Source organism: Natator depressus, chromosome 1 (genome assembly GCF_965152275.1).
Source record: "Natator depressus isolate rNatDep1 chromosome 1, rNatDep2.hap1, whole genome shotgun sequence".
Classification (NCBI taxonomy): Eukaryota; Metazoa; Chordata; order Testudines; family Cheloniidae; genus Natator; species Natator depressus.
In genome coordinates, this window is record NC_134234.1 from 95,669,390 (window position 1) to 95,695,870 (window position 26,481).

General features: G+C 43.7%; 1 protein-coding gene across 2 annotated transcripts in view; it reads left to right on the forward strand.

Moving 5' to 3' along the window:
* Positions 1 to 26,481, forward strand: part of CLDN10 (claudin 10) — a 104,923-nt gene that overhangs the window by 69,471 nt on the left and 8,971 nt on the right. The window contains exons 1-3 of one of the 2 annotated variants that reach the window (XM_074962643.1): positions 1,677 to 1,998; positions 15,641 to 15,802; positions 17,036 to 17,117. In XM_074962643.1, the coding sequence (XP_074818744.1) occupies positions 1,779 to 1,998; positions 15,641 to 15,802; positions 17,036 to 17,117 (464 nt within the window). In that variant the 5' untranslated portion in view covers positions 1,677 to 1,778. Of the gene's footprint in view, positions 1 to 1,676; positions 1,999 to 15,640; positions 15,803 to 17,035; positions 17,118 to 26,481 lie in introns of those variants that run through there. The other variant, XM_074962650.1, reaches the window with a different exon arrangement.

Sequence of the window (26,481 nt, forward strand, 5' to 3'; positions counted from 1 at the left end):
CCAACTAGCACTACTGCGACAAACAAAGCTAGAAAATATTAAGAAATCCCCCCACCTACTATCATAGAATATCAGGGTTGGAAGGGACCTCAGAAGGTCATCTACCCCAACTCCCTGCTCAAAGCAGAACCAATCCCCAATTTTTGCCCCAGATCCCTAAATGGCCCCCTCAATGATTGAACTCGCAACCCTGGGTTTAGCAGGCCAATGCTCAAACCAGTGAGCTATCCCTCCCCCTGTTAGTGACAGCCCCCCTATGTCTGCTAGTGAGAGCCCCCAAAACTCTCACATGCACAAGAGAATACAAAATGCAATTTCCGAAAGTGTTTCTCCTGGTCTTTTTCATTATTATAAAGAACAACCCCCTTCCACCTCCCCCCACCCAAAAAAACCCCTCCAAACAAATCAACAAAACACCCTCTTATAATCGTTTCCATCCAACAATTAAACTTTGCCTATCCAAACTACAGAGCATTACAAAGGCTTGATTAGAAATGCTGGATAGACAGGAATGTTTCAATGGATCTACAACCCCTCCTCTAAAGCCTTGTCGACTAGCCAAAATTGAGGGGAATAGCTACTGCGAAATAAGATATAAACACATCCCATAAACCAATTGCCCTCCATAGGAGAGATGAGTGTATATACATTGCACTGTCACCAATCCTAGCGCCTTCTCGCTATCTATAGGCTAGCAGCTCAATACCACATTAGTGTTTCCCCTTACTAATCAAAGGAAGACCATAGCTCTGGTTAACCTATGTGGGCAGGCAGGCAGACAGAAGGTATAAGAAGCCCCAGAAGCTGGGGCAGACCATGATGCCTCCTGATACAACAATATTCTGGTGCTTTGGGACCTGGATTATTCTGGTGGACTAGCAGAAACTGTCTATGTACTACATTTTAGATGGTAAGAAAGGAGGGTAAGTGGCCAACAGATATCCAGATCCTATAGGACACAGATGGCAAAGTAGAGCGTTGACTCCAGAATATGCTGGGTGCACACTGTTTGGTGGAATAGTAGAAACAACCATTACTGGGTTTGTGGCCACGATCTGGCAGGATCCCGATGCCACATCCAAGTTTTTGCAGCACGGTTGCACTGGGGTGCAGCCGGGCCCAGATTTAAACACAGGCTAAACATGGTCTGTTCTCCATCGAGGCCGTGGGATCGGTGGGATCCAACAGCCTGCATCAGCTCCAGCGGCCGGACCTGAGGTTTCGCGGTGCTGTCATGCCGGGCGGGGTCACGGTCCAGTGTGCACGGGTGCAATCGGAGCGTCGCCCCGTGCCCTCTATTCGCACTGGGGGGGTCTGGGTACAAACGCTGGCAGGGTCGGGCTCGCAGCCTGGTCCCTTTGTGGTTTAAAAGCAACACACCCGGCACAGCCGCGGCTGCTGAGGGGGAAGGGAGGTCCGGGAATAAGGTCAGTGCGAGCGGCTACGAGAGCGGGAGAAGAGCAGCTGCGCCCTGGGCTGGGGCTGGGGCTGGGGGCGGGAAGGGGCGCCGGCTGCCCGGCGCGGCGGGAGGAGGTCGCTCATCTCGCCCCGGCTAGGGTTTCGCAGGCGGGGGGAGGATGCTCCGCGGGCTGCAGGGGTGGGGTCTCTGGGGCTGCAGCTCCCTCTGCTGATGCGGCTGCCGAGCGGGGCGGCTGCCGGGCCAGGTGCTCTGTGCAGTTCCTCCTGCCAGCGGGCGCCTGCTGCTTCGGGACCGCTCCCCGCCGCCTCCGCCTCCGCCTGCCGCCGGCGCCCCGGGCTCCGCTCGCCCAGCGTCCCCCATGGCCAGCCTGGCTGCGGAGATCATCGCCTTCCTGCTGGCCATCTCGGGCTGGGTGCTGGTCTCCTCCACGCTGCCCACGGACTACTGGAAGGTCTCCTCCATCGACGGCACCGTCATCACCACCGCCACCTTCTGGGCCAACCTCTGGAAGACCTGCGTGACCGACTCCACCGGCGTGTCCAACTGCAAGGACTTCCCCTCCATGCTGGCACTGGACGGTCTGCACCAGCCCCTGCTGGGGCTTCTTATACCTCTTTGCTTCTCCGTGTCTGTCTGTCTGTCTGTCTGTCCGCCCGCCGGCCAGCCGCGGGGCTGGGGTAGGCGTCCAGAGCCCCCCCCCCCCCCAGGCTAGTAAGCAGCCCCCCCCCCCCCCCAGCTACTGGCCTCCAGCGAGAAGGGGCTAGGCTCATTGTGTGAACTATACACACACACAGGTCCCCAGAGCAACGGGCCTGCTGCAACACAGCTGGCGAGGCTCCTAGAGGGGTTGCAGATGAGAAGAGCTGGCACTGAGGTGACCCTCTCTAGCCAGCCTTTCTAGTGATCTGCTACAGTTCGGGAGGCAAGAGGTTAATGATTTGGTGGGCGAGATTACGAGGGTTTGTTTGCTGGGGTCGGGAGAGTGCTCTTTATAACAATGAAAAAGGCCAGGAGAAACCCTTTCAGAAACCATATTTTGGCCTCTTCAGCTTCTGAATGGGAGAGTTTGGGGGGATGACAGTAGCAGCCATGGTTAATGGAGGGATTTCTCAGAATATTCTCAGCAGTTTAATTTCTATTTGGTGCACTTCGACTCTGTTTTTAGCCCTTCAGCAAGTCTTACTTACCTGCCATAGGAAGCATTCTTTTTCTTGGTATATCAGCATAATCTGTATTTTAATTCAATGCATCAACATAATATCTATAGAGAAAGAAACAATCCTTGCCAATTTACAGTTGAATAAAATATGGTTTCAAACATTGCATGTAAAAATACCTGTTTATCAACCATAAAGAATGCGCTTGTTTCCCAGGACAGTAGGGAAGCAAGTTTTCTACACACATTGGAACATTTTTTTAAATAGCCCGCAGTATGAATTGTTTCCCTTCTATTATTATTTTGCTGGAAATCAAAGACCTTAAATGCAAATTTTAAATATTACTTAATGAACTTGTAACTTTCCTCCAGCAACTTTTTAAATTAACAGAAAGGTATTTCACTAGATACAGTTTACGTTAATATAATTCTACGTCCTGCTTTCTCCTGTTATCAAGAATTATTTATTTTCCACTTGGAAGCTCAACAGTGTATCTGAAGTTGATAAGAAAAGAACGGGAGCTATTATTTTTATTCTCTTATTTGTTTTTAAACTATTGCTATATTTTCCTTTATGTTTTTGCAGTGATTGGAGGGAAAGAATGTAATTCTTCTGTAATTAATGTTCTTTTCCTTTTTATTAAGTGGTTTTAAACTCAGATGTAATTACTTCACTGCTATATATTGGTTTAAAAGCTTGCAACAGGTAGGTAGGCACAAATATGCATTGCTTAGTTTTGAAGGGATCAGCAATACGGAATCAAAACTTTCAATTTGAACACAGTGTTTAAAGCTAAATATTACTTTATTGCTGCAAATCTCTACTTTTGTGTAATTTAAGAGGAATCATATACACTCTTTAGGCAGGAAGGATTTTTCTTAAAAAACCTTTACACCATTTTGAGTAAACTGTATAGACAATATGTTGGTTGCTACGTTACTTGTTTCAGTGCTTAATCTATTGCCTGGATTATATTTAACTGTTGCTCAACTTTTCATTTGAAGGGTTGAAAATGATGCAGGAAATTTAGGCAATTTCTGAAGTTCTAATGACATGATTATTATCACAGTGCAATGGTCAGACAACGTATCCCACCAACACTACAGATAATCTCTGAGATAACCTGCTGATATTCAAAAAACAGAAAGTGTGAAAACAGGCATGATCATTTCTGTAAAACAAATTAGGATCTACAGTATTTGGTATATTAGCACTCCCCCTTTTGACACGTGGCTGTGAGAGAGGGCAATAATATTGCTGATGTGGAAACTGCCTTTTAAAAATGATTGGGAGCTGAATGGCTATAGGGGATTAATAATGAGATATAAAACCTTTAACTTATGTCTCCTATAAAAGGTCCCTCTAGAGCTGATCAGAGATACAGTGCCAGGTTAATGTAGGTCACCTTGAACTACTCTTGCTTATGCTGTTCCTCATTTATGGATAAATAGAGGAGTTCACACTCGAATCCTGCCACTTGTTCCATGCGAGCAGACCACGGCACCTGCGTAGAGTCAGTGGCCCAGATCCTCAGATACTGTAATTTGTCTTGGCTCCATTGATTTAAATGATGCCATGATAAATTACATCAGTTGTGGATATGGCTCACTGACTTCAGTCGGGTTTGGCACTGGTGCTGCGATCCTCCTCCTTGGAGTCAGTTGGAGGATCATATTCAAAGGCTGCAGCCATTCGGTCATCTTTAACAATTACTATGGCTGTCAAGAGATTAAAAAAGTTAATCGTGATTAATCGCACAATTAAAAAATTAATAGCACTGTTTAACAATAATAGAATACCATTCATTTAAATATTTGGGGATGTTTTCTACATTTTCAAATATATTGATTTCAATTACAACACAGAATACACAGTACACAGTGCTCACTTTAGATTTATTTTTTATTACAGATATTTGCATTGTGTGATACTGCATGGCCAGAGAGCAGCAGGAGAGTGGTTTGGTTTTTTTTTGAAGCAGAAAAGAATTTTATTTGTGTAACACTTACAAAGAATCACCAAAAAGGATAAAGCAAAACTATGCAACAAAACAAAAGCAAACACAAGGTATAACACAGCAGCCTTCAGGAGGGAGAAGTGTTCAGGCCAGCCTGGGCCCAGAGCAGGGGGGGCTTTCTCGACACTCATGGTCTTCCACCCTCCTGAGTTACCTGGTGGCCTAGAGCGGGGGGGCTTCCTCGACACTCATGGTCTTCCACCCCCTCGAGTTACCTAGTGCCACGCCCAGTGTCACCAATTATCCCTCTCCTGAGAGTGCCTGACAAGATGGGCATGGCTGCGGGGTGGGCAGTTTGGGGGTGGGGGGGACGTACACCAGGTGTGATAGGACCCCACCTAGGTGACAGTGATGATGGTATCCACAGTGGCAACGGCTGGGGCTGGGGTCTCTCGCTCTTCCCCTCAATCAAAGGGTCAGACGGAGGGAACCGGACGGGGTCACCGAGCAGAGCAGGAGTGTGTTAGAAGGGAGACTGATTCCCTGTAGAGGGAAGAAAGTTTGCTATAAATTAATTAAAGCACCTGAAGCCAGTCTTCTGATAAAACCCCCCTGCTTCAAACAGACAGGAGGAGTTGAAGCAGAGTGGATTGGTGTTGGAGTAAAGAGCAGTTTGGAGGAGTTGAAACAGAGTGGATTGGTGTTGGAGCAGAGAGCAGTTTGGAGGGAAGCAGAGGAGACTTTGGAGAAGTGCTGTGGTGGGCTAAGAAGACCAAGACCCTAGGTAAAGGGACTCCTGGCCTGTGCAGAGGAAGGGCAGGAAGCTCCACAAGCTGAAGAGCAGGAGACGGAAGTAGCCCGAGGAAGGAACTGCTAGTTCTAGTGGTTTACCGCTATCCCTAGGGCACCTGGGCTGGGACCCGGAGTAGAGGGCGGGCCCGGGTCCCTCCCTCTCCATCCCCTCCTTTAGGACATTAGTGGGACAGTTAATACCCCAGTTCAGGGGCAAGAAATGGTGCCCTGAACCACCCCCACCCCCCAAGAAGAGAAAGCACGAGACCCATCATAGTAGTGCCGGCAATTTGCCACCATTGTAAAAAACAAAAGAATTTTTTTTTCAATTCACCTAATGCAAGTACTGTAGTGGAATCTCTTTATCATGAAAGTTGAACTTACAAACATAGAAGTACGTAAAAAAACCTGCATTCAAAAATAAAACAATGTAAAACTTTAGAGCCTACAAGTCCACTCAGTCCTACTTCTTGTTCAGCCAATCACTCAGACAAACAAGTTTGTTTACATTTGCAGGAGATAATGGTGCCTGCTTCTTGTTTACAATGTCACCTGAAAGTGAGAACAGGCATTCTCATGGCACTGTTGTAGCCAATGTCGCAAGATATTTACATGCCAGATGCACTAAAGATTCATATGTCCCTTCATGCTTCAACCACCATTCCAGAGGACATGCGTCCATGCTGATGATGGATTCTGTTCGATAATGATCCACAGAAGTGTGGACCGACACATGTTCATTTTCGACATCTGAGTCAGATGCCACCAGCGGAAGGCTTATTTTCTTTTTTGGTGGTTCGGATTCTGTAGTTTCCGCGTCGGAGTGTTGCTCTTTTAAGACTTCTGAAAGCATGCTCCACACCTCGTCCCTCTCAGATTTTGAAAGGCACTTCAGATTCTTAAACCTTGGGCCAAGCGCTGTAGTTATCTTTAATAATCTCACAATGGTATCTGCTTTGCATTTTGTTAAATCTCCAGTGACAATGTTTTTAAAATGAACAACATGTGCTGGGTCATCATCCAAGAGGGCTATAACATGAAATATCTGGCAGAATGTGGGTAAAACAGAACAGGAGACATACAATTCTCCCCTCAAGGAGTTCAGTCACAAATTTAATTAACACATGATTTTTTTAACGAGCGTCATCAGCATGGAAACATGTCCTCTGGAATGGTGGACAAAGCATATGGGGATATGTGAATGTTCAGCACATCTGGTGCGTAAATACCTTGCAATGCTGGCCACAAAAGTGCCATGTGAATGTCTGTTCTCACTTTCAGGTGACATTGTAAAAAATAAGTGGGCAGCATTATCTCCTGTAAATGTAGACAAACTTGTTTCTTTTAGCGATTGGCTGAACAAGTAATAGGACTGAGCAGATTTGTAGGCTCTACAGTTTTCCATTGTTTTGTTTTTGAGTGAAGTTATGTAACAAAAAAATCTACATTTGTAAATTGCATTTTCGTGATAGAGAGATTGCACTACAGTACTTGTATGCAGTGAATTGAAAAATACTATTTCTTTTATTTATCATTTTTACAGTGCAAATATTTGTAATAAAAATAATAATAATAAAGTGAGCACTGTACACTTTGTTTTCTGTGTTGTAATTGAAATAAATATATTTTAAAATGTAGAAAAATATCCAAAAAATATTTAATACATTCCAATTGGTATTCTATTGTTTAATAGTGCAATTAAAACTTTGATTAATTGCGATTCATTTTTTTAATTGCGATTAACTTTTTTCAGTTAATTGCGTGAGTTAACTGCAATTAATCAACAGTCCTAAAGATTACTAAATCCTCCTTTCTAACTGGGTATTTAGTTCCAGGCTTACTTTTTATTAAGGTATGTAAAATCAACAATAAATCTTGTGGGATCAGGAATATTTGGTCAATCAGAATACCAAAGAGAAGAAAAGATAGGACAGAAAGAAAAATTTAAAATACAAGATCAAGAAAACATGGACTATCAGGTAGTTTGCTTCACTCTCCCTAGCAAGTGCAGTTCAAGTTAACTGATCTGCAGCTGAACGTTTAGTTTTTATTATGTAGCTACAGCTCACTTGGGCACAAACTAGTTTGGAATGAAAAACTTACAAGGCCTGATCTGGTCACCGTGACAAAATTAATAACTTAGAGAGGAGCAGGAATGCAGTCAATAGCTCTAATAATAAACAATGTAGGGTCAAATCCTGGTTCCAGGACACAACTGGAGTGAATGACAGGGAGTGTTAGGAGTGGCATCATCCCTCAAAGCCCGGGCAGGATGTGGAGTGGCTGAGGAGCAACTACATCAGTCTAAGGTTCAGCAGGTGGATCTGAGTAGCAATGAATGCAGCAGCCAAACCTGGGCCCACATTCCCCTTCTGTGGGGGGCTGGAGAATCTGCCAAGGATCTGTGTTCCACAGTGGCAGGGGTCTGCGTTCCCCCTCCCAACAAAGCAGAAGTGCACAGGCTGTACTGCACTTTGGATATCCCATGGGCCAGGAAGGTTTCTGCCTCAACATAAAGTCAGATTCTGCCGAGCTCTTAGGATGTCTTCCCTGCACTGTTAGCCCAGGGTTAGTAGAACTCGAGTTAGTACTGTTTGTGGACCTAGGCCTTGAGTATCTACCCTTATTTGTAACTCAAGTTAAGAATTGTTGAACCCTGGGTCCCAGAGTCTACACTGCATTATGCATGCCAGAGTCCAACCACACATATTCCAGACTTCCTAGTTCCCAAAATGTGGCCACTGAGACCTTATGTTCATGGTGCAGTGTGCAAACCAACCTGTAGACTTTCAAGCCCTAAGTAAACAAACCCAGGATCTTCTAATTCAAGTTCTACTAACCCTCAGCTTACATTGCAGCATAGACAAACCCACAGAGTCAACAGCTTAGGCTAAGGACTTCCTAAATGTTATTTAATTTTAAGACTGTTTTGATAACTAAAATTATCGAAAGAACAGGAGTGTCTGTGGGATTGATGGACTCCCAGAGCATGAGGTTGTTCTATACTGCAAAGCAATAGGTCTTCAGCCCTGGGTCCTGACTTGACTCAGGCTTGGGCCCTCCACCCCCATGGAGCCCTGGGACCCAGGGTTTGAGCTGTGAGTTAGTGCAATTTGTGTGTAGATGGGAGGGGAGTTAGGCTTGAGCCTGAGTTCAAACCCTGGACTTCCACTGCAGTGTAGGCATACGCTTAGAGAGCTTCCCCCCATCTCCTCCTGCACGACCTTCCTAGGACTAAGCTGAATTCCAGTTCCTATGATCAAGGCAATGTAGGAACTGCATCCTCCCTATTCCCCTGGGTAGGGAAGCATGAGGGAGTGAGGAAGAAAGGAGGTGGATCAATTGCTCCATCACCATTGCCAGGCTCTAGCAGGCGGAGCTACCCAGCCCCATGCAGAGAGAATGTGCTGCACTCTCCATGAAGGTGGGTAGCAGTGTCCATGCTCCCCATGCACTAACAGTGTGTGTGTGCATGTATGTAAAGAAGGGATTAGGGTTGGGGGAGTCTGGGAAGAACACCTTTGCTTTCCTTTGGGACAATGCAGCTCCATAATGCCTCTTGCTAGGCCCTATGTATAATGGGCACAATATAGTCCATCGTGTTTAAGGGCCCAATCTGACACTTCTTACACGAGCAAAATCATCGTGTGGTGTGGGGTGGAGGATTGCCTGAGTAAGGAAGGCACAAACAGGCCTTTAATTTACCACCCTTTTAATTTTGTGTGTTGCTGGTCACAGACATAAACAATAATAAAACAACTAAACAACATCAGCATATCATTTACAGCATTCCACACCAGTGGATCAAATGACAAGTTAAAATAACATAGCTGAACAAATATGTACTTATGAAATAAAAGGGGCATTAGAGCTTAGAACCACAAATGCTATAGGTGTGTGTTTGAAAAGGGAATCTGTGCAATATCTATAAAGCAATCTCACTGTTTCCCATGATGCAGTCTTAATGATAGCATAGCAAGTATTTATTTTGTTTATTGAAAGCATGCATCCCCAGAGCATTGTACATTTTTCCGTGTATTATACTTAATAGATGTGTGAGCTCCACATAACTTTTTGTCACACATGACAGCAATGAGACACTAAAGACCATTACCTAACAAGATTCTCTGGAATGTGAGACAAAACATATTTGTTAAAAAAAAAAACCCTGAAATAGTTTTCTATTGGAATGTTGCTGACCATGCACAATGTGGTGAAAACTTGTCAGATACTCCTAATAACTATTTTGTTTCTACTCTGTTTAAAATGTGTCACTTTCAGTCTGTTTTGGCTGTTGTTTATTTGGATGCCCAACAGATGTATATAATTATACCCCAGTGCCAAATAATTCATGGTGACAATATGTGTGTGGAAACAGTGGATTTCTGGTCTTCACTAGAAGATACTGAAGAAGTACACCTTGGCAATCTCCCCTTTGACTTGTTTGGCCTTTCTACATTTTATTGAGCAATGTCATGGTCTTATTAGCTAGTTTGTGTCTAAAAAAAATCAACAAAGCAAAAGATGTGTCACTGCTGTAACCAAACACATTCATATGCAATACATTTAACCCAGGTCCAAGCAAGCAGAAGTTGGACTTGATAAAAAGATCATTACCCTGGTTCTCATTTCCAAGTCAATCTCTAACACATCTTCTGCAGCTAGCTATACGTCTGCAGTTTTCTATATCACCCAGCACCATAGTAACTAGGTAACTCCCAGGTAAATTAGAGCTGTATAATGAGGTCCCAAGTGGAACTCATGGAATCTTCTCCCCGGCTCCCTTGTTTCGTTTACATTGTCAAAATTTTATTTTCTAAATTCTGCATTAAAAAACACCCTAATTGGATGATTTCTTTGGTTGAGCTGAACTGAACTCAGAGTCTGGTTGGCCTACAAAACTGAGAATTTTTGGGCAACAGATTCCAATGATATTCCAAGTCATGGTATTTCTGCTAATTGAAACTGCTTCCTTGTTTGAGTGAGTTAATTATTTCTTGCAGTCTCACTACCCTCTATTATTTCCAAAGTGTGCTTTGACATTTACTAAGGAATGAATCTCAGCCATGTTGTTTTTTGCATAGGCTAGTTATTTCTGGTAAATGTTTAATATTTCTCCTTGGAGATTTAGCCACAAATTAAGCTTTAGAGTACCTCTGGGTAAATAAATTCATGCTTCAGCACCTTAATATGTTAATTAGCAACTAACAGTGGCAGTAAATTGTACCTGTCAAAAATAATGGCTTCCTTGGCCAGTTTTCATCTACTGCTTTACTAAATGGTATTACCACAAAAACATTTCCAAAACAAGGAAAATAAGGTGATGAGAGATTATGAATATTTATATTGCTACAGTTAAAAATGAAGCAGCTTATTAGCTACATATGAACATAATTATGTATTTTTTTAAAGGACCAGATTTTGAAGTTCCTGTTAAAACTTCACTGCTACTGACATCATTGTCAGCTTTGCTTGAGTAAAGAGTGAATAAGAGTGCAGGATTTGGCATAAAAACAGGAGGTTCATTATCAGTGGAATAGGAATTGAAACAATTTTAGACTCTCATTCTCCGTTTCTCCTGGCATTCTACTACTAATAAAATTTCACTCTATCCAAGTCAAGTATATGTGACTTTTCCTACATAAACCTTCCCACAAGTGGGCAAGCCTTTTACAATATGTGCCAGCGCAGTCTCAAAAATAATTCAAATTACTCACTGTTAGGCATACCCAAATAGTTTGGTTCATTCTCATAACTTTTAGTCACTAACTTCTTTCTGGGTTTTGGGAACAACCCTCAACATTTGGAGGTGCTCCTATGCTCTGTTCAATAGTGGTTTAGCGCTGATCATACTGAAAGAATTTCTCCTCTAAGGCTCAATAGAACTGTGTGTGGGAATTTGATTGCATTCTTAGCACTACCTACATTTTGCTGATGAACCCCATCAATACTAAACACCTCCTATAGTTACTTTGAGCCAAATGTGTGTATGTGGAGCAGACGGGAGAGATGCGAGGCAATGGCACTCTGGCTCCTGAGTGAGCTGTGTTGCCAGGAGGGTGGGGCTGGGGAGATAAGAGAGCGGTAGAGCCCTGCACAGATACAAAAATTTGTATCCACATCCGATCCGCAAAAATGGTCCATGGATAGCCACAGATTTGCAGGGCTCTACAGAGTGGCTCTCTCAGAACATCCTACAGGATCTGCAGAGCTGGAACCAGTTTTTCCACTTTCCTCAGGCTCTAAAGGTTTCAGGGAACATCCCTTGTCCTCCCTGGATGGCCATTAACTCTATCCCCAGAGGAGACTATCTCTTAGGTCTTCTGGCCACTTTTTAGTATCTGCCACTTTTCTGCAGATAGGGGAGAAAATAGACCTTACTTTAAAAAAAACCTCTGCTCCATCTTAAAATGCAACGTTTTCTGCACATAGGAATTCCAGAAGCAAACTAGAAAAACGATACGTGAGTATCCAGAATACTTTTCCAGCTCACAGCTATTTCACAGCAATGTTGGTGTAACAACTCTGGTAGCAAGCTAAAATGTCTGGGGTATGCTTTTTTTATGCACTGACTTTTTTTTCTACATTTACTTTGCCACATATATACATGTGTTTACATGACTTATCATATATCGGATGTTTGTAAATAGTTCAAATTTATTCAGATTAATACTGTTTTCCTTCAGCAGACATTTGTCACAGGAATGCTATATAAATAAGAGATAACTATATTATAGGCAGGGCTGATATAGCACCATTTATTTGCCTGGCAGTTCCCATTATAAAATCCTGTTTTCAGGTATAATTTTGCCAAACTTTAACTGTGTCTACCTCAAGCTACTTTTTGGGGGAGGCTGAGGGGGCTAAAAGGTGGAGAATTTCAGCCAGAACAATTCAAATATTTCTTAGACTGAGGCTAGGGAAAAATACATTGTTTTGCAACATTAAAAAAATTCTGGGAATTTTTTCTTTAAGAAGTTTTAGCACTGCCATGCGTTGGAGCACGGACTTGAAAGGTGGCAGGGGAGTGCCCTTTGTTTAAGGGATGTGCATTTTGTTATCCCTGTAAAAACCAGCCCACACTGTGATTGAAAAAATCACAGTTCACACATGCTCAGTCGAGACTTCTTATAGTTAAGTAAAAGTAAGTAAAGTAAGTAAAATCACTGAAGACTCTTCCCTCGCTGATCATGCTCCAGCATCTCACAGCTCCTAAGCTAGTGCTGACATGACTGCATGCATCAGTCCTACAGAGCAGGTTCCCTCCATCCTAAGGCTACAGGGGCAAAGCCAGACTTCCCCTGCTTTTGGCTGCTTGGGGCCGGGGTGGGGCCAGACACTAGAACTGAGAACAGGGAAATTGTCTCTCCTGTGCTCTCAGTGACCACCCTGCTGGTGCTCAGCCACATTGGAGGAGGAAGCCACCTGATTTGAATTCAGAAGGCATAGGTGCCAACTCTGTGGGTTCTCCAATAGTGGGTGCTCAGCACCCATCGTCAGCTCCACGGATCAGTTCCTCCTCCTCCCCCCAGCCCTCCCACCTGCCAGTGGGCCCTGCCAATCAACTCTTCCCCCTCCCTCCCAATGCCTCCCGCCTGCTGTGATCAGCTGTTCAGCAGCATGCAGGAGACACTGGGGGGGGGCGGGGGGAGGAGTGGGGCAGGAAGGGGAGGGGGCAGGAAGAGGCAGGGTAGCGGCAGAGTGGGGGCAGGAACAACAAATAGATGTGAAACCTACTGGCAAGATATCCCAGCCCTTTCTACTGCTGGGCCAATTTGAGAATGATAATGCCCTACTGCTACTGTTCACTCCTTTAGCTCAAGAGGCAGAGATCTGTGCAGTGGATCTAAAGATTCCAACCCTGCTAATGATCCATGTAGGTGTCAATATGATACCACATGACGGAATTTGTTTTTTCAGTTTACTTTTTTTTAAAAAATTGCCTTAAAACTACATTATTAAGATTGCAAAGTCAACACTCAAAAGATAGGAAATATCAGAAGTAAAGTTGTCTGTGCAACCTTAACTTGGCCCCTTTGTGCATATGCATTACGATACTATGATTACATGATCGTTATTAACATGATCACATCTTTTTTCTACCTTATTCTGGGGCTCAATCATAGTAGTATATTGAAAGGTGTCTTGAGGACCCCACGTCATTTGTTTCAGAAGTTGGAACGTCTGTAGTGAGTTAGTCAGTGGACTGCAGAAAGAGAAAGGATGATGTCATATTTAAGTAGAAAAGGAGGACTTGTGGCACCTTAGAGACTAACAAATTTATTTGAGCATAAGCTTTCGTGAGCTACAGCTCACTTCATAGTCAAGCAGGGTTGCCAATTTTGGTTGGACATATTCCTAGAGGTTTTCTCAGATGGCGTCTTTAATTCCTGGAGACTCCAGGACAATCCTGGAGGGTTGGCAACTCTATCAAGGCAGCTGCCTGCTACTCTAGAGCATTGGATGCTATCTCTGACTCTGTCACACAGTTCCTATGGAATGCTAAGGAAGTCACTTAACCCAGACTTTTCACAGGTTGTCACTAATTGTGGGTGCCTCGTTTTCTTGGTGCCCAATACGAGTCTCTAGGGTCTGATTAGCAGAAGGGCTAAGGACTCACAGATGCCACTGAAGTCAATGGGAGCTACGCATTGAACATACTGAGTGCTATATAAATGCTACTCTGAAAAATCAGGGCTTAAGTGTCTCAAATTGGGCACCAAAAATTAGTGGATATTTTGGATATTAATCTCACTGTGCCTCAGTTCCCCAGCTGTAAAATGGATTAATAATATCCCCTCATCTCACAGCGGTGTTGTGCAAGTAAATCCATTAATGTTTGTGAAGTGCTCAGATGCTGTAGTGATGACCACCATAGAAAACCCTATGAAGGAAATTAATAATTCTGTCTTCAGAGAAGGATTTGAAAAGTGTGCAGTAAATAAGGCCAGGGGCCACACACTGAACAATGAGGAGAAAATAAAGTATTTAATAGTTGTTCATTAAATGAGCACTGTCTCTCTCGTGCACCAAATGAGGCAGGGTCTTGTGAAAAAAATATGTGATCGCATCATTATAGACTGTGTCCTAATGCATACACACAGGAAGGTCCAATTAAGTTTTCCCAGGCAACTTAACTTCTGCCGTTTCCTAACTTTTGAGTGTGTGACTTTGCAATCTTACTAATGTTCTTTTAATATAGTTTTTTCATGTGCAAGGTACATAAATAGTTAATAGATAATTGCCATTAGCTGGTGTTCAAGAATACATAGGATAGTTCCTGAGTTCTGTAGGATCAATAAAACTTGGTGCACACTGCAAATGGCTTCTTGTGTGTTACTTTTTACATGGAGCTCTAACCAGTAGTCTTTTAAAATATTTTGATGAATGCACGTTCCATTAATTATGTTCTTTTACACAGGTTTCCTGTTTATTTGGTATCTATCATTAAGAAATCTATTAAGGCTGTGAGGGAATGGGTAAAGTATAGCATGTTCGAATAGTCATAGAACCAGAAATGTTTCACACACACACTCCGCCCCCCGGTATCAAGATGAAATGAATAAACAATACTAATGCAAGTGTATATTCATTTTAAATGAACGCCATAATATGTTATGAGGAATAATCTCTTATGGTGATTACTTAACTGTACAATATTGCATTGCCCCTCCCCCATAATTACAGTACTGTTTATCACAATATTTCAACTATAATTAATTTTCAGAAGGTAGAAAATAGTATTCAGTCTATCCAGTTCAAGGGCCTTACCTCTGTGAGGTACTGGGCGTCCTCAACTGCCACTGAAGAAAGGCCCTCATTCAGCAAGGTACTTAGCATATGCCTAACTTAAAGCATACTAGTAGTTCAACTGAAATCAATACTCATGTGCTTAAAGACAGGCACATACTTCAATATTTTGCTAAATCAGGGTCTTCAGCCCTGCTTCTCACAGGTAGGTAGACTCCTAATTTCCACTGAAATCAGTGGAAGTTAGGAACCTAAATACCTTTGTGGATCTGGGCCTTAGTGCTTGATCCAAAGCCCATTGCACTCAATGGGAGTATTTCCATTGATTTCAGTGGGATTTGGATCAAACTTTAATGAAGATGAAGGGACTGATCATCTTGTAGGTGGTATACAGTACCCTGTATGGCTGTGCTCAAAAATGAGATTAAATCACAAGAAAAGCCAGGCCCTAATTCTGCTTGCAGTTATTCCTGTGCAGCCATGGGCAGAGTCAACCAAAGGGACTACAATGAAAATCATTAGTTAATGCTATTCTAATATCAGGATTACACATTGTGATTACAGGTTATATCCAAGCCTGCAGAGGACTCATGATTGCTGCTGTCAGTCTTGGATTCTTTGGCTCCATATTTGCAATGGTTGGGATGAAGTGTACGAAAGTTGGAGGCTCAGATCAGACTAAAGCTAAAGTCGCTTGTTTAGCTGGGATGATTTTCATACTTTCTGGTAAATATGCAATTCTACCTTTAAATATATATTTGAAGTCACATAAGACCTCATCCTACTCCCACAGAAATCAGTGGCACAGCTCCCAGTGGCTTCACTGGCAGCAGCAGGGGCGGCAGGTTTGTATAATTTTTGGTGGTGCCCAGAACGGGTCCAAGTCCTGCCCCCACACACCTGCCTTGTAAGCTGATATATATTTTTTAAAATAATGTAAAAATGTGAGGGCTCTGGGGTGGGGTTGGGGGTGAGGCATTTGGGGTGTGGGAGGGGCTCGGGCAGAGGGTTGGGGTGTGGGGGTGAGGGCTGAGGCCGGGGATGTGGGGATCATGGTGCAGGAGGGGGCTCAGGGCTGAGGCAGAGGGTTGGGGTGCGGAGGGGTGAGGGCTCTGGCTGGGGGTGCGGGCTCTGGGATGGGGCTGGGGATGAGGGGTTCATGGTGCAGGAGGCGGCTCAGGGCTGGGGCAGATGGTTGGGCTGTGGGGGGCACGGACTCTGGGGTGGGGTGGGGCCAGGGATGAGGAGTTTGGGGTGCAGGCAGGCTACCCCAGGGAAGGGGCCAGAGAGGAGGACTCCCCCGCAGCCCTCTCCCCCCACGGCAGCACACTCACCTCACACCATTGTCACTGCATGTGTCCCTAGGCCCCTCTCAGGTCCAGGAAGCCCCCTCGCCTTCCCTGTAGTGGGTGCCGGGGGGGGGGGGGGAGCTGCCATCATGTGTGCACCTCCTCCCCTGCTGCTGCCCCTTGCTGTAGCCTCACTGGGGGTGGGGGATGGGGCTGCCCTTGCCCAGTGTGGGGCAGGAGCAGTGACTGTGGGTGGGGGGACACGGCCCTGTGCTGGTGAAGGGTCCTGCCGGAAAAGGGAAGGGTCCGTCCATCCAAGGCGGAAGGGCGGGGCAGGGTCAGCCTGGGTCAGCCTGCCCTGGCACTAGTGGTTAGGGGGCACTAGGACCCTGCGGCAGCAGTTGATCCTGGGAGCTGGCAGAGTGCAGCACAGCGCCAGCTGCAGGAGGCAGCTGCCCAGGGTGCAGGGGGGAGGCACGCAGGGGCGGGCGGTGGGGCCAGGGGAGAAACCCAGCCCCGACCATTGGTGGAGCTGGGCCCCCGGGCCCTGAATATTGCTTGAGCACGGGCACCACGGGCCCATATAACTCACCACCCCTGGGCACTACAGTCAGGCCCATAATTATTATACTGATTCCACTGAATTATTTATTCATCTGGTGCATTTTAGGGTTGTGCTCTATGACTGGTTGCTCCCTGTATGCGAACAGAATTACATCTGAATTCTTTGATCCTACTTTTATTGCACAAAAGTAAGTACTTTTTTATGCCTGTGAATTTTTCAAACAAATTAGGCCTTAGATTGTTTAAAACACATACCAAAGTATGTTTGTAAAGAAAGCAGAAGTTCCCAGTCCCAGACACAAGAGAAATGTTGGGTCTGTAACTTTCTTTCCTCTTATTACTCAAATCAAAAATACGAAATTGTACATAGTAAACTTATTGGTGAATTTAATGCACTAACAAAAACAATTACTTATGTCAAGCCTTCCCATATCACTAGTAAAGCAACCATATTTCTCTGCCTAAAGGCATAACTATGTTCTACAGCAGGTGCAGAGGACTGATTCAATTTAGCCAAGCTGATTCATATGTTTATATTTGTCACTAATTCAGAAGAAAAATTTCAGAAGATTTATCAGAAGACAGAGATGCCCATTGAGCAGATAATTCAATATTCATCAACAGATGGAACAGAAATGCTCTTTCATGAACATTTCATAGAAAGTATGATTTTCACAAAGGGATAAAACCTTACCATAAATTCTAAATCATCTTGCAAATATTTTCTAAAAGTATTCTCCAGGGCAAATTTTTTCAATCCTGAGTGCCTAAAATTTGGCTTATAAATCCTTATTTAGTCCATGATCCTATAATCACTAACTTATATATTTAATAGGGCTGTTGATTAATCACAATTAACTCATGAGATTAACTCAAAAAAATTAATTGCGATTAAAAAAATTAATCGCAATTAATTGCAGTTTTAATCGCACTGTTAAAAATAGAATTCCAATTGAAATGTATTAAATACTTTAGATGTTCTTCTACATTTTCATATATATTTTATTCTGTGTTGTAATTGAAATAAAAGTTTATTGTATTTTTGATTACAAATATTTGTACTGTAAAAATGATAAAAGAAATAGTATTTTTCAACTCACCTCATACAAGTACTGTAGTGCAATCTCTTTGTCATGAAAGTACAACTTACAAATGTAGATTTTTTTTGTTACATAATTGCATTCAAAAACAAAACAATGTAAAACTTCAGAGCCTACAAGTCCAGTCAGTCCTATTACTTATTCAGCCAATTGCTAAGACAAACAAGTTTATTTACATTTACAGGAGATAATGCTGCCCTCTTCTTATTTATAATGTCACCAGAAAGTGAGAACAGACATTTGCATGGCACTTTTGTAGCTGGCATTGTAAGGTATTTACATGCTAGATATGCTAAACAATTGTATGCCCTATCATGCTTTGGCCAACATTCCAGAGGATATGCTTCCATGCTGGTGATGCTCGTTCAAAAACAATGTGTTAATTAAATTTGTGACTGAACTCCTTGGGGAGAACTGTATGTCTCCTGCTCTGTTTTACACGCATTCTGCCATATATTTCATGTTATAGCAGTCTCGGATGATGACCCAGCACATGTTGTTCGTTTTAAGAACACTTTCACTGCAGATGTGACAAAACACAAAGAAGGTTTAAGGTCAATCCAACGTTTAAGAATCTGAAGTGCCTTCCAAAATCTGAGGGACGAGGCATGCTTTCAGAAGTCTTAAAAGAGCAACACTACAATGAGGAAATTACAGAACCCAAACCACCAAAAAAGAAAATCAACCTTCTGCTGGTGGCATCTGACTATGAAAATGAACATGCGTCGGTCTGCACTGCTTTGGATTGTTATCAAGCAGACTCCGTCATCAGCATGACCCCTGGAATGGTGGTTGAAGCATGAAAGGACATATGAATCTTTAGTGCATTTGGCACAAAAATATCTTGCAATGCCGGCTACAACAGTGCCATGAGAATGCCTGTTCTCACTTTCAGGTGACATTGTAAATAAGAAGCAGGCAGCATTATCTCCTGCAAATATAAACAAAGTTGTTTGTCTGAGCAATTGGCTGAACAAGAAGTGGGACTGAGTGGACTTGCAGGTTCTAAAATTTTACATTGTTTTATTTTTGAATGCAGTTGTTTTTGTACATAATTCTATGTTTGTAAGATCAACTTTCATGATAAAGAGATTGAACTACAGTACTTGTATTAGATGAATTGAAAAATACCATTTCTGTTTTTTTACAGTGCAAATACTTGTAATAAAAATAAGTGTAAAGTGAGCACTGTACAGTTTGTATTCTGTGTTGTAATTGAAATCAATATATTTGAAAATGTAGAAAACATCCAAAAATATTTAAATAAATGGTATTCTATTATTGTTTAACAGTGGGATTAATTGCATGATTAATCACTATTAATTTTTTTAATAACACAATTGTGATTAATTTTTTTAATCGCTTGACAGCCGTAATATTTAATTTTAAATCAGTGGGACTCTTTGTGGTCTTAAAGTTACACAAGTGTGTTTTTGTAGGAGTGGGACATAAGGCACCTAAATATAAGTGACCTGATTATCAGAAGTGATCTAAAAATTCTCATTTAAGACAATGGGCACTGCATGTGCTCAGCACCTTTGAAAATCAGTCAATTTATAGTTAGATATCTAAGTATGGATTAAGCAGCCAAATTTTAGACACTCAGATTTGAAAATGTTGACCTTAAATTATGTCTTATAGATTTTTCATAATTTTCATTTTCCTTTGTAATGTAACTTTATACTTAAAAACAAGAATTTCAAAAACCCTCTGCAGTGTTTCCAGTTTAGTTCCATGAGCAGTCACTGATTTTTCAAGCAACTCACCAGAAATCTTCCTACTTCCCAGCCTAAATTCCATTTTGCAAAAGGAATGCTGAACATTCTCTCTCCCTTATTTTAGCTAACTTACTTAAAATCTTTAATGCGATCTCTGTCAGTGCTAGGATTTCCACTCATTGTTCCTTTTTTCTTGATGAGTTAATATTGGTATTTTCAAATTTCTGCCACAAGCTCTGCCCATCTCACTCATTGAGAGCCTCATCCAAAAACTGCTGAAATCAATGGGAGCCTATGCCAGTGGCGGTGCGATGGAGTGCTGGCTGGATAGCCCTGTGATAATTACCTGTCAGGCTCACACATACTAAGGAGAAACATCCTCCTTATTGCCAGAATTCCCATAAAAGGATGTTGCAAAGGCAATCCTGGCAAGTCAACAGGAACTGCCTGTGTAGGTGTTTTCTTCTAGAGGCAGGCAGATTTTCTTGTGGGAAGTAGGCACTGCATATTTGCACCTGTCAAAACCATTGTCACCCTTGTGTGCAGCAGGTTGTTTTCATCATTCATAGCTTTCCATGAAGTTTTAAGGGTGATGGCATCCTGTCAAAGTTTTGGATGCGCTATAAGAGCCAACACACATAAATTAGATGCTAATGTGTGGGTAAGACAGCCACTAATGACATGGAGACTGTATTCAGCTCCACATCAACGAGATGTGGGTGCCAACTTCTGCCCCCAAAGTGCTGCACAATATTTCAGTGGAGCAAATGCCAGCTCCAGTACTGAGGTTCATAGCACATTTGCCTCCCCTTCCCAGGAGGTTCCTGCTAGCTTCTGGATCAAGGCAGTGCAGGAAGCAATTTTTTTCTTTATATTTTCTAGATAAGGCCAGTATGTTAGGCTGTGGTCCAGTTTGACTTCTTAGTAAGTGACAACTGTCTGGCAAGGGAGTGGATGATCCTCAGCATAGGCTGTAAGGGGTTGATTACCAGGTGATTGTTCAGATGGAAAGTTGTGGCCATCATCTTAGACTTTCTTAGTATAAATCTCCACTGACAAAGGTAAGTAGCCATGTCCTGGCTGAGTGAGCCTTTGATATCATGTCGGTCATTACACACATGAGCAAGACCGATCTCATCTGCAAATACATACTTACTGGCCTTAGTTGTTGGTAGGTCATAATGATATATGTTAAAAAGGGGAGGAGCTAGAATGGATCCTTGCAGGAATCCATTACAAAGACACCTGGGCTAGCTGACTTTGTCTCCAGTTTGCAAGATGAAGTTATGATTCATGATGACTTTCATGATGAACCAAACCAGGGGCCTCCAAGGAATAGTCTACAGCAATGTGGCAGTCAGCCACATGCCAGACAGTGTCATATGCAGCTGATAAGTACACCAGAACAGCACCAACCTTCTTGCTCTTCTCAAAGGTATCATCAATGTCTTGTGTTAGGCAAATGACTTGATCTTGGGCCAACCTGAACAAAGGGCAGTTGTGGTTTGATAATTTTGCTGATGCACATCAGACTCAATCTATCCATAAACTTGTATGTAACACAAAGGAGAGAGCTGGGTTGACAGCCCTTAGGATCTTCCAGCAGTTTTTCTGGTTTCACAATGGCTACAACCTTTGCCTGCACCAGATTTTTGGGATTCAGTTGTCCTGAAAACATCGATCTGAGTAACTGAAGCAGACAGCTTTTCTCTTTTGGGCCTAGGTGAATGTTATCCAGGCCTGGCTCCTGTTCATAGAATATCAGGGTTGGAAGGGACCTCAGGAGGTCATCTAGTCCAACCCCCTGCTCAAAGCAGGTCCAATCCCCAACTAAATCATCCCAGCCAGGGCTTTGTCAAGCCTGACCTTAAAAACTTCTAAGGAAGGAGATTCCACCACCTTCCTAGGTAACGCATTCCAGTGTTTCACCACCCTCCTAGTGAAAAAGTTTTTCCTAATATCCAACCTAAACCTCCCCCACTGCAACTTGAGACCATTACTCCTTGTTCTGTCATCAGCTACCACTGAGAACAGTCTAGATCCATCCTCTTTGGAACCCCCTTTCAGGTAGTTGAAAGCAGTTATCAAATCCCCCCTCATTCTTCTCTTCCGCAGACTAAACAATCCCAGTTCCCTCAGCCTCTCCTCATAAGTCATGTGTTCCAGTCCCCTAATAATTTTCGTTGCCCTCTGCTGGATTCTTTCCAATTTTTCCACATCCTTCTTGTAGTGTGGGGCCCAAAACTGGACACAGTACTCCAGATGAGGCCTCACCAATGTTGAATAGAGGGGAACGATCACGTCCCTCGATCTGCTGGCAATGCCCCTACATATACATCCCAAAATGCCATTGGCTTTCTTGGCAACAAGGGCACACTGTTGACTCATATCCAGCTTCTCGTCCACTGTAACCCCTAGGTCCTTTTCTGCTGAACTGCTGCCGAGCCATTCTCATAAGCTTATGTTCTCATAAGCTTCATGGTCAGGTACAGCTCTTTATCTGAAAAGGGAGCTTTCAGGTTTGAATATGCACTTGAAGCCTACCACCTCTCTGTGACCTCAGTTTTGACTACACAACTGAATGACTTATCCAAGTTCTATGTACAGCCACTAGCTAGGATGCAACAGCATTTTCAGTGACTAGAAACTCCTTTTTGACAAGGCTGGAATCTCCAGATAGACTGCCAGGCTTTCTGACTAGAATGAGTAAAGACCATCTGTGTGACGGACTCTCTTCATTGAGCACACCTGATTTGATCCAGCCATTGAATAAGTTCCTCTCTCTTATTAATGGCCTCCTGTTCATAACCAGCAGATGTGAATTCCTGTTTCCTCTTGTGACCACCCAGGAAAATCCTGTTGGCAATAGCCTCTAAGGATTGATATCCTAATTCATGGAAAGTTTGGTAGGAGTCATTTATGTTAGCTGGACATGCCTGTCAAGATAACTAACAGACATCTCTAGTTCTTCTTGAAAGACCTACCACCAACCTTTCCAAAAATTCTACTGCGCCTTCTGTAGACTGTTCGTTGTTGGTATCCACTAGCCCATGTGATCAAAGACAGCTGAGGCTAAAACTCTGAAAAAGCTTGAAGCACATTTTGCTCCATGACCACTGGCAGCAATTGCCCAAAAGATGAAAAGGTGGTGTTAAGTGAAGAGTCAGCACACAATCATCACATGCAAAGGGGAAGGCTGAGGGATACCAGGATAAAGCCAGTAGGGGTAGTTCAAGGGATGAACTTGTTTTAGTGTATGACTAGTGTGTCAGTTGACTGCCCTCTCTCCCTTTGCAACAGGTTTTGGTATTCTTTCCTTAAACATTCTTTCCTCTGTATATACTTGCATACTTGGGCCTCAGTAATTATTATTCTGCTGTTACAGGATGGCTGTGTGACTTCCTCCTCTTTATTCCAGTGCCTAAAGTCTATCCCATCAATGTCTGTCGTATCATGCTTATCTGTCTCCTAATGGACAGCATTCAAACTATCAAGTTTTTATTTTCGTGTATTTATTGCTGTCCTACTATTTTTCTGCCTTTAAAGTGGTTTTGTTTTTTATTCACCTTCTTAGCATGATGCACACCCTAAACCATTTAAAATATATTTATCTGAACTTACTTGGCATACAAGCTTTTCCCATTTCTCTTTAAGCTGTGTATTGGTTACCGGGCTAGAAAAGTTTAGTGATGTTGGACCATACTTTAAGGCTGTAAGAACCTGCAGGGGTGGAACCTAGGACCATAAAGACTCTGGGCTGCTAACACCTCTGCAGCACTAGTGGAGGCTTAGGCTTGGCTTCCACAGGAGGACCCTATGAGGCTGGGCTCAGCAGGATGTACTTCCCAGCACGAGCTGAGTGGTGGCCTCACAGAGCCACTGATTAGCCTGTGTCAATACTTAAACCAGAAAGTCATAAAGGGGAGCTGTCTGAGCAATAGCACAGATTGCCTATCTGTCTTTGCTCCAGACCCTGTTTGTGATTAGACCCTAGGCGCTGGCTTGTCCTTGACTTTGCTCTTTGATTGCTTTCTGTAACCTAGTGCCTGACCGCAAGCTCCTGGTAAATTGACCTGCCTGCCTCCTGCTGCCTGCTCTGACCATTAGGTCTGACTGCCCATGTCCTGGTTGTGTCAGATGCCTTGCTGATGTAAGCCAGGCCTGAGTTTGCTTTCTCCTGACATCTACTGATGAACTGGGGGGAAAGACTTCAGGAGCAGACCATGTTTAGATAGACACACCTACTCTGCCTGGGTGCTCAGCATAACAGAGCTGCTTTGCCAAAATGATCACTTTTGGCCGGTGTTGGGTTTCAAATCACTTAAGTATTGTGGGGGAGGATGGGGGGGTAATGAAATTTGTTATCCTTATTGTATGAGTAAAGGGCAGCAGAACTGTACTTACACCTCCACTTGCTCTCTGGAGCAGCCCTTGATCAGCCAGTCATCGAGGTATGGAAACTCCTGAACCTGTCGCCTACGCAGGAAAGCGGCCACGACCGCCATGCATTTGGTAAACACTTGAGGTGCCACTGAGAGGCTGAACGGGATGACTGTGAACTGGTAATGAATGTGGTTTACCACAAACCTGAGGTACCTCCTGTGGATCAGAGTGATTGCGGTTGAAAATAAGTGTCTTTTAGGTCGAGGGCGGCATACCAGTCCCCTCCATGGAAGGGCTGATGGAGGCTAAGGAGATCACGTGAAACTTCATTTTCTTCATGAACTTGTTAAGATCTCTCAGGTCTAGGATAGGCCTGAGCCTGCCCTTAGCTTTCAGTATTAGGAAATACTGGGCCCTTAGCTCCTGAGGAACCTCTTCCACTGCCCCCAGCGATAGGAGTGAGTGCACCTTCTGTATGCGGAGTTGCTCGTGAGAAGGGTCCCTGAAGAGAGACGGGGAAGGGGGTTGGGAGGGGCGAGAATTGGAGGGAGTATCCCCTTTCTACTATGCCAAGCACCAAATGGTCCAATGTAATATGGGCCCATGCAGGGTAGAAAGGGGATATTCGACACAAGAAGGTAACATGGGGAGGATCCAGTGTTCGTACTGGTGCGCCATCCTTGAACGTGCCTTCAAAAGGCCTGGTTTTGGCCTGAAGATGGCTTCAACTGGCCAGAACCCTGGCCTGAAGAAGGATGAGGTCTCTTTCTGGAGTTCCTGTTCCTCCATCGGGAGCCATCTGGCCTGTTATGGGGCGTGTAAAACCACGGCAGAGGTTGCAGCCTAACAGTCCTTGAGATGACTCTCTCCCAGCCACTTCAAACACGAAGTGTGTGGGTCACTCCTGGGCATAGACTTGCCACAGTCCTCTCAGGCTTTAAAACCTGGGGGGGACCAAGGCATGCCCTGGTGCCGGGAGAGAAAGTGGAAGGGGGGATACCCCGAACTAAATCTATAGACAACAAACTAATACTAACTGCTAACTATATGCAGAACAGGAAAAAGTTCACTGCTAAAGTGGGGAAGCTTGCCGAAGCAAGAGAACAAACATTCCAGCTAACCGTCACTGGCAGTAAGACAGAACTAAGGGGGTGGTGGGTCGGCAGGGCTTTTTATTGAGCACCATGAAGGTGTGACCCCAGGGAGTGCCCAGGCCAACCCGACAGATACTGCTAGGGGAGAACTTTTCCGGCTGCTGTGCATGCGGCGCGCGCACACCAGATTGGAATTGACATGGGCAAGCACTCGAAGAAGAACTCTGTTGCTTAGGAATTCACTCAACTCCTGCTACGTATTCCTCCCCTGAAATTGTACAGTTCTGTTTGTGACAACGCAGTTGGTGCTGGGGGGAGGACTGTGATACATTTAACTAAAAATTACGACACCGGGTGAGGAATAAGCAACATCATTTGAACTGGAAGAGCCTCACTCTATTCTTCTGCACTTCAGCAGTGTAATAGGGTAGCAGGGTTCATAACAATCGCATACAGAGATGCAGGGACTGTGTTGTCCCATCTTGATAGTAGGAAACAGAAACCTGCATAAAGCTGCTGTGTACCTTCTGCTGACTTACTGTGGTAGATACAGCTTGTTACTTCCAGCAGCATAGAGAGGTGGGCACAAATCTCTGGTCAGAGAGAATTAGCGGCAGAGACACCAAGGTCCTGCAGGAAGCCCCAGGAACAACCTTGCTTAGGGAGAAACCTCATGCTGAGTTATGTTCTGATCATGTGATTATTTGCATTACCAGTGAAGTCAAACTCTAGAAGAGGGTAAAAGTCTGACCTTCTAGGGCACGTGCAGACTGTTTGGAGCAGAATGGGACAGCAACCTGTGCACGGGCAAGGTTGATTGAACTTTTCCTAAGCCATCTCCAATAGATGGATCTCTCTCTATATCTGTAATAACGATGTTTCCACAGCTGATTTTTCTAATGTTTACACCAAATATTCCTTGCTGCAGTTTAAGTTCTATATCTTTAGCTGTTCTTATTGACTGAGGAGAATAGCTCATCTGAATCCTCAGTACAACTTCACTTTTCATATTTATAGAGTTGTCTCCCGTTAGCCTTCTTTTCTCTATACTGATTATGCACCATACTCTTAACTTTCCTCACAGGTCTTCTTTTTCAAACCTTCTGTCATGTTTGATGCTCTCCTCTGAGCTTGCTCCAATTTACCTGTTTTTTTTAAAATGTGGTGCTCAGCTTCAATGGAATAGTCCAAGAGTAATAGTCAGTAATGAGTGAGCAGAATAATTAGCCTGCTTGTTTGCACGTCCCTATTACAGCC